This window comes from Olea europaea, chromosome 6 (assembly GCF_002742605.1).
Source record: "Olea europaea var. sylvestris chromosome 6, O_europaea_v1, whole genome shotgun sequence".
In the NCBI taxonomy this organism is placed as follows: domain Eukaryota; kingdom Viridiplantae; phylum Streptophyta; class Magnoliopsida; order Lamiales; family Oleaceae; genus Olea; species Olea europaea.
This window is the reverse complement of record NC_036242.1, coordinates 28,758,177-28,766,212: the sequence shown is the minus strand read 5'-3', so window position 1 is coordinate 28,766,212 and position 8,036 is coordinate 28,758,177. Positions and strand designations below refer to the sequence as shown.

The 8,036-nt window shown below is 33.6% G+C and overlaps 2 protein-coding genes across 2 annotated transcripts in view; one reads left to right on the top strand and one right to left on the bottom strand.

Annotated features, from left to right (window-relative positions):
* LOC111396363 (protein AE7) overlaps positions 1 to 1,001 on the top strand; it is a 4,587-nt gene extending 3,586 nt beyond the window's left edge. The window contains exon 6 of the mRNA XM_023022784.1: positions 720 to 1,001. Within this exon, the coding sequence (XP_022878552.1) occupies positions 720 to 820 (101 nt within the window). The 3' untranslated portion in view covers positions 821 to 1,001. The remainder of the gene's footprint in view (positions 1 to 719) is intronic.
* A 476-nt stretch (positions 1,002 to 1,477) lies between these two features.
* LOC111396362 (vacuolar protein sorting-associated protein 25) lies at positions 1,478 to 7,312 on the bottom strand. The gene is made up of 6 exons (XM_023022783.1): positions 7,043 to 7,312; positions 5,419 to 5,558; positions 3,095 to 3,148; positions 2,904 to 2,992; positions 2,745 to 2,820; positions 1,478 to 1,759 (listed from the first exon to the last, which is right to left on the bottom strand). The coding sequence occupies exons 1-6, from the start codon at positions 7,099 to 7,101 to the stop codon at positions 1,638 to 1,640; spliced, it is 540 nt and encodes a 179-aa protein (XP_022878551.1). The 5' UTR covers positions 7,102 to 7,312; the 3' UTR covers positions 1,478 to 1,637.
* Positions 7,313 to 8,036: the final 724 nt, after the last annotated feature.

Sequence of the window (8,036 nt, the reverse complement as noted above, 5' to 3'; positions counted from 1 at the left end):
CTCTCTCTCTCTCTCTCTCTCGCTCTCTATATATATATATATATATATATATATATATATATATATATATATATATATATATATTGTGTGTTTGTCCATGAACATGCTCACGTCTTTTATGTGGGTTTTTTTTCCTTTGCCTGCATTTAGTCATTATATGATCACCTTCCAGTTTTAAATCACATGGTGGTCCCTTTCGAATTTTTTCTTGTACCACCATTTCGTTGAGGAGAATTATATTTGCCTACTAGATTTGATGTTTTATTCATTTTGCTGCTTGTTACTACAGAATTGATGCAGGGTTTTCCTACACCCTTTTCTATGCGCCTCTGTCTTGCAACCTCTTATTTAAAAAGTGTGTAATTGGTAATATGGTGCCTGATGTGATTAGATTCCGTAACCTATATTCTGAGTCAAGAGATGGAAACTCTAGAAATACGATCAGTTTAGATATAATTCACCTACGTGCAATCTAGTTAGAGGTGACAAGAATGAGGGATCCAAGTTTTACTTAATCCTGTCTTAACTTGGTCAAATTATGAATGAATTTATGGAAATTGTTTCTGAAATACTTTGTTGATCACCTAAGAAAGAAAGAATGTATTTGAACAACCAAGTTCAATCTAGTCATTAGGGGATTCTCATCGTTTGCCTTCCTTTTCCTTGCTTGAAGCTTTTGATGAGATATTTTTGTTAAAAAAATTTGTGTTTGTTTGCAGTAAATAAACAGTTGAATGATAAAGAACGGGTAGCAGCAGCTCTGGAAAATCCAAACCTCGTGGATATGGTGGACGAATGCCTTGCACCATCTTATGAGTGAAGATGATAGATCCCGATGTCCCTTATTTATTCACCCTTTTTCCTCGCTATACTTCTCTCTAGTCATTTCTTCTCCCTTTTTCCTTCCTATGTGACGATTTAAAGTTTTTCTTCGTTCATTTTCATGTATCGAATCAATTTTTATTTTTTATTTTGATAATAATGTGTGCTTTAAAAAGAAAGAAAAGTCTTTGATTTACGTGTAATATTATTTTATTGAGGAATCTGAAGTTGAAAAGAAAATAGAGAAAAATGTACTAAAATTTTAAAGGGAATAAAAAATGGCTAATTTATGGATGAAAAGCATATTTTTAAGTGCCGGTATGGTTCAGGAAAATTGAAGGTTTGTTTCTTGTAGTACACAAGAAACAAGAAACACCTAGCTATTGGATGAAAGAATCATATTTGGAAGTACGAGCATGAAATAAAGAAAAGTGGAAGTCTGGATACCTATAGGAGACACAATAAACGTTTAGATACCGTTTATGCTCATAAACTGCCACAGCAAGAAATTGTTTACTATATACAAACTTTAATGACGAAAAATAGTGTCTTGGCCAGCCGGTGGAAACTGTCAAGCTGGAGTATTGGATTAAGTAGACAGTTCCAAATTCGAGAAGTACAATATGCGTTTGAGGCTGAACTTCCGGTGGCATCGTGACAGAATTCAGATAGGATTATCAAGGAAATGTAAAGACAATTGGAAGATAAAGTAGGAATGATTGATTAAAATAATCGTTAGGCATCAGATCCAGATGAAGCAATTCAACAGCAAAATGGCATATATCTAATCTCACTCCTAGGTGAAAGTGAACAATTTATATGGAGAACTTCACACCTTCATCATCAGCAGAAGTTCCCTTAAAGATAGCAAGCTTCCCCTTGTGTTCTAGCAGCTTGAGGGCTCGCATTAAAATAGTTCGATCCATTCCATGAAGCTCTGAATTGCATCAAGAAAACCACAGAGAATGTTGTTATGTTAGACTGTGCATGGTTTGAAAACAGAACTAGTTTTCAGTGAAAAATGCCACATAATGCAACTCCATGAAACTTTTAAGCTGATGTATTTATTATGTTAATCCCACCTATACAAGAAAAAATTGAACTGCCTCAAGTTTATCCACATGAAGGTCTACTATTTATCCTACAAAAAAGGATTCCAAGAAAACAAGCAAGAGGGTGTTGGCCGTTCCGGCTCCAGATGCATCAGATTAAGACAATTTAGACATGTAAACCGTTTGAGTCGGAATCTCCTAGCACGAGTGGTAAAATCAAGAGTCCAAACCCATTAGCTAGATGTTGCATGCTAATTTAGAAGACATCTAATGCAGAAGATTTATTAATAGGATGTGCAAATCAACGAGTCCCTAGACAGCTAAAAAATTGCACATGCAAGAACGGGGATGACTAATATTTTCTGGTATCAGAATAAGAAAACTAAATAGAAGGCCCTGTTTCAAATGGATAAGAATACAGATTCCAAATATCTGTTTCATTACAAATTAACGATCTATTCATGCAAGCTTATTAAACGAATCTACATACTGAGAATCAGATCTCAGACCTTAGAATCTTACTCTATATTAATCAGATCAGTAATTAGTATGTTGTAATGAAGGTAAATCTGATTATAGAATTAACAAAAATTAATAAACCTCACCAAGGCTTCCATAGTACTACTAGCAGATTAAATAGCTCCTTCCATCCTCCCAAGAAAAAGGGAAATGAAAAACAAATAATGGAATAGAAAGTGGAAAGACTTCACCTTTAGTATTTTTATCAGATAAAGAGAGAAGAATGATGGTACAAGAAGTTCCAAGATGTAAAACTCAAGAGCACACAAACAATCAGAGGCCAGCAGGATTTGCCAAAAATAAAAGTATTATACACGTATCTATACAAATTCTAACACCATCAAACTTTACCTGTCCCTCGAGACTCAACCCCTGAACGTATTTCCTCAACTGTCATTACGCTATCCTCCAAGCCATTTTCCTTCACCTAATAAGATATAGGAAGAATCACAACCAAAGTAAAAACCCATGACTAATTTGCAGCTGTCAGAAGATTGGAGCAATACTCACGAAATGTAATATCAAGTCAGCCCAATCTTGAATCCGATGCCAAAGGATTAGACATTTTCTGTGACCTTTATCCAACCATTCTGCACGTCCTGTCAAATAAAACATATAATATTATGATCAGCCTGTGTTGCAAACATAGGACATCATCCTCATTTTCAACAGATAAGCAAATCTGTTTGGCAGAGGCAAACCTTCCGAAACTAAGGCTGAGAGAAACGCCTCCCTAGCTTCATGACTTAGAGATCCTGTATTATCACGACCAGAGGAGTCATTCAGAAGGGACACATGAATCAGAAATACATTATACAACATTACACTAAAGTCTTGAGCTTCAATTTTACACAGCGGTTCATATTTAGTAAAATATGTTAAAACACCATAATTTAACAAAATACCTTTTCCTTTCAGTAATGTAATATAGTTAACTGAGTACATTATACTTGTATCTGAATAATCGACAATGCTGAAAACTTTAACATCATAGAATAACTAAAGCGGAAATCAAGAATAGAAACAGAAGTAACACGGATCACTCTACTTAAAAAAAAAAAATTTACAATTCTCTACATCAACCAATACCGTACTAATGAAATTCTGATTAACTAAGCCAAATATCTCGAAAATTCGATCATCCATATGGTTTATGAAAGCTTCATTGCTACCCCCGTCAAGCTTAAAGAAAGTCTAGAGAAGTCCGCAAGACTGGCTGAAAAACTGTATATCTTACCATTCCATTAAAACTGCATCTGCAACAGGGGTTTTCAACTACTTGAGTGAACATCTAAATTCTGACATATATCCTTCATTTTAATTGCTACAATATTTATAGCAGACAAGTGAGTCAAAGATGTGGATCAGAAATGGTTGGGGTCAACCCACCATCATGATATCCATAAAACAAATACAGGTACACTACTCAAAACAGTAATCAATTCCTTTATTTTTGTATGGATAAAACCTCTATCAAATATCAGTCTAAATCTTTTTCGTAACAAGGATTGAACTCCTTAATCTGTAAGGTTAGATATGAAGCTACTGGCAGTACCCTAAATATTTCTTTTCTACTTCAAAGGGCATAGTTGTGTTTATTCATAATGAAGCAATTCAGAAGCCATGAATGTGGGTGAGATAGAATGAGCACAAGGATTTGACGTTGAGGTACTTCGCTGCAATCCCTTTTCTGCATTAGGGACAAGTTTGCCAATACTCTAAAAAAGAAAAGAAGAAAGGAAAAAGGAAATGGTAGCAACTCATCACTGCTAATCCTTACAATGGCGCCCCATGATAATTACAGGGCATGATTGTAATTAGGTGCTAGCAAGCAATTCGCATTCTTATTCTTCTTGACATCTATCAATCTCTCTATTTGGAAAGGTAGTTCATAATGCAGGTTGTAAGTTGTGTTACAAATTCTAAAGTCATTCTTAAAGTGAATCCATTTTCAATCTGTATGCAGTAGCTCCAAAGAAGCCAACCCAACTTGACCCATATGTTAATATTATTCGCTTGAGGCGCAAAATTGTGGTTGGATTTGGCAGGTTGATGGTTTTGGATCCAAAAGGCAAACCTACCCTAAACGAACAAGTAACAGGGTATTATATCACATTTAATGCGCAATGGAAAATGAAAGAAAGCAAAAAACATAAAATGTTTAGGCGGGCATATAACTTGAGTGACCATACAATGTAGACACAAAAAATTAGCAGACACAAAGAAGAATGCAAAAAAAACATTAATATTCTGTCTTGCCTTGGCCATTTTGACGTCCGAGGACTCTCCATTGCATGATAATTTCTTTGGTTTACTCTAAAATTACTACACCGTTTTATTTTCAACTATCCCTTGCTTGAGCCCCATTTTAAGGGAAAGAATGCATTTTAAATAGTGATTGATGGAAAATGTGTGGTAAAAGTAAAGAATTTTTTTTGATTTGCGTGTAATATATTTTATTGAAGAACGTGTGGTTGAAAATGAGTTCTGAAAAAATGAATTTTTAGAAGAATGAGGCTCAAACAAGGGCTAAATATTAGTTTGATGTTTTCGTCAGTTGATTTTCAACGTTTGATATAGGAAAAAGGAAAATTTTGAGAAAATACATGCATCAATATTTACAGAAATGGATCTCATATAGCAAGGGGAAAATCTTGCCGATATTATGTATGATACGCATATAAAAGTTCGCCCACCTTGTGGTATGAGCTAATTACATAACAAGTGAAACTCCACTACCCCATGATTGATCTGGTCTGGCTATACCTAGTTCTGGGCTGAGTTTCTCAAGTATACAAACCTAAATATGCTTCCAACACAGATGATAACAGTGAAAAGACAGTGCCTTCTATTTTAAACAAAGCAAGCTTGCTCTACATTTTGAAAATACAGTAGCCCCAATAATTATTCTAGATAAGTAACAAATAACACTACCAAAGCTTTCCCTACAGATTAATGCCCTTTTACCTTCTCTTTATATCAGTCTAATATCGAAGAAAGAGCAACTCAGAAGGCCAATACTCACTTTCTATCGTAGGATTGCTAAATAGTTGGAAATCTTCATCCAATCCAATCACAAATACTTTTTGAGTTCGACAGTAATCAAGTATTAGCTCCTTCCAGAGTTGTATCTGCTTTTCTCTAGTGTCTCTTACTGGCTGCAACCTACAGAAGTGGAGAAACATTAATATGCCAAAAAGAGATAAGTCCATCGTTGAGCAGTGCTATACAAAAGCATAAACCAGGAAGTTTAAAAATTTCAACTTCAGAATATTAGATGGTCTAATAATTGGTGAGGATACTATTTTATTGTTGGCACAAAACTCCATGGGAAGGATAAAAATTTCAAAGAAATTCACTGCGAATAAGAATAAAAACTCTCATTGATATCTGCAGGAACATGTGGGAACGCCATAACAATTAACAAATTATGGTCTATCAAATAGGTTGGAAAATCTTATTTTTGGACCTTAGCCTATCCTTGGAAGGCTATGATATTCTCAGTTCAACATCAATGTAACTCTAGCCCACTGCAGGAATGAAATGAAGATGACTTTCAAAATCACTATATTTCAACTAGGATGGAATTTAATGCAAATCGAGAAAGGTGATAGGGTAAAATAATGTTGAGATATAATAGTAGAAAAGAATTCATTTCCAACATATGTATAATCAGAAGTTGTGGGAACCTGTACATGACTATGGTACAGGGAGTATAATACATTATGGTCATGTTTGGTTCACCGGATTAGATCGGATAAAAAATAGAGTATTTTATAATCAACATTACTAAGTAGAGGTATCATGGTGGAAAAAGGTGGATAATAGTTTTTTACTTCATTTTAGAAAATGTCAATTACTATCTCTTTTTTTATCTGGCATGTACCCACTTCCAACCTCTGTATTATGTTTTATGATCAGTAGGGCAAATGATTAACTTTCGAATGAAAAATCAAAAAAACTATCCAGTATCCACTTAAATCCACCATAATATAGTATTATTCATTATAATTTTACAATAAATTCTTTATATGGCCTAATCTAATACGCCAAACGTAGACTATAAATCCAGATTCTTTAAAGGTCAATTATTGGATACGTAGCATAACAGGCATTGCTCACCCAACGGCTTTTACTTAAAAGTATTAAGGTAATAAAATTAAAAAACAAGTATGAAGAAGCACAAAGACATGGTTACATCAATGGGGGAACAGCATTCAATAGGCCATCCAACCCAAGCAAAATTGTGCGTGTGCCATCTAGAATAACCGAGCTCAACACAATTTAAGATTCCAATAGGACGTCAATTCCATTCCTTTTTATTTTATAGTTCAATCAGCGCAAAGTATATTTATTTTTTGAATTAAAAAATTGCATAAATTAATCACCGCATTTGCACATCAACAAATTGAGGTATTAGTACCCAAAATTGAGTTATAAAATCATAATACAACTTGAAGAATACAGCGAGCCCTTAACAGCGATTGAGCGTACAGATCAATCCGTCACGTCAGTCACCTCGAACGGTGATTATACAGTATAATTCATCAGAGTTAACAAAATCAACAATTAACACTAGCTAACTTAGCAACCAATAATCCTGACAAATTATGTAATGAAAACAGTAAAAGGGTAAAAGGTGGTTTTACGTGAAATAAGGAGGATAATTGAAGAAATGAGGCAGCTTGAATTCACCCAACGTCTGCATCTCTCTATTGATTGAATCCAACCAAAAAAAAAAAGAAGTAGGGAGAGTCGAGGAAATAACTCCAAAGAAAATAGAGATTTTGATCGGAGATTCTGCGTATTAATTCAAAGTGAGGAATTGGCGTGTCGGATCGGACAGGACCGTGGTTAGTTCAAGTTGGATCCGACAATACGGTCCGATTACAGAGAATTTACACAAATAGCACCAAATTAGGAAAATAAATAAAAAGATTTATAGAATTTATAATTTTTCACCACATTCTGGATTTATGTTTATTTGCAGATAATTGAAGAGAGTGATGCCAATGCATAAAAGTAAGAGAGTACTACTAAGGTGCTAGGCAACGGTGTGAATTTAATTATTTGATAATCACTTTTTATCACATTTATATAGAATTGACCTCCCGCGTTTAAGGAGTACATGAGATTAGGATCGCACATTCATATTCAACTAAAATTATTTTTTGTATTTTAATTTTGTACTTTTTAATCATATATTAGCAAAAAGTAAAAAAATATATATATAGAATCACTTATCATAAAATCTTTATTTTAAAAATTACTAAAAAGCAAGATTTTGAAAAACACAGGACATGAAGGTCAAGTTTCAAGCTTAGGCGAAGTCCAGATTAATAATTCGTACTCCTATTTTTAATATTATTTTAATTATTTTAAACCAATAAATAAATAAAATAACACACTAAAAATTTCATAGAAAATTCATACATATTCAAGCTTTTAATAAAAATATAATTCTCGAAATCATAAATATTCCAAAATCAATAATTCTTTTTTTTTGAGAAGAGAAAACTATGATGGTAGATTGAGTTTGGGCTGGGCTAGATTTTTTATAGGACTTTATTTTTCTTTCTAAATTTTAGCAGGGATTCAATATTTTGTTAAAATGAATGTCAAAGCAAGAAAATTACTATTTGG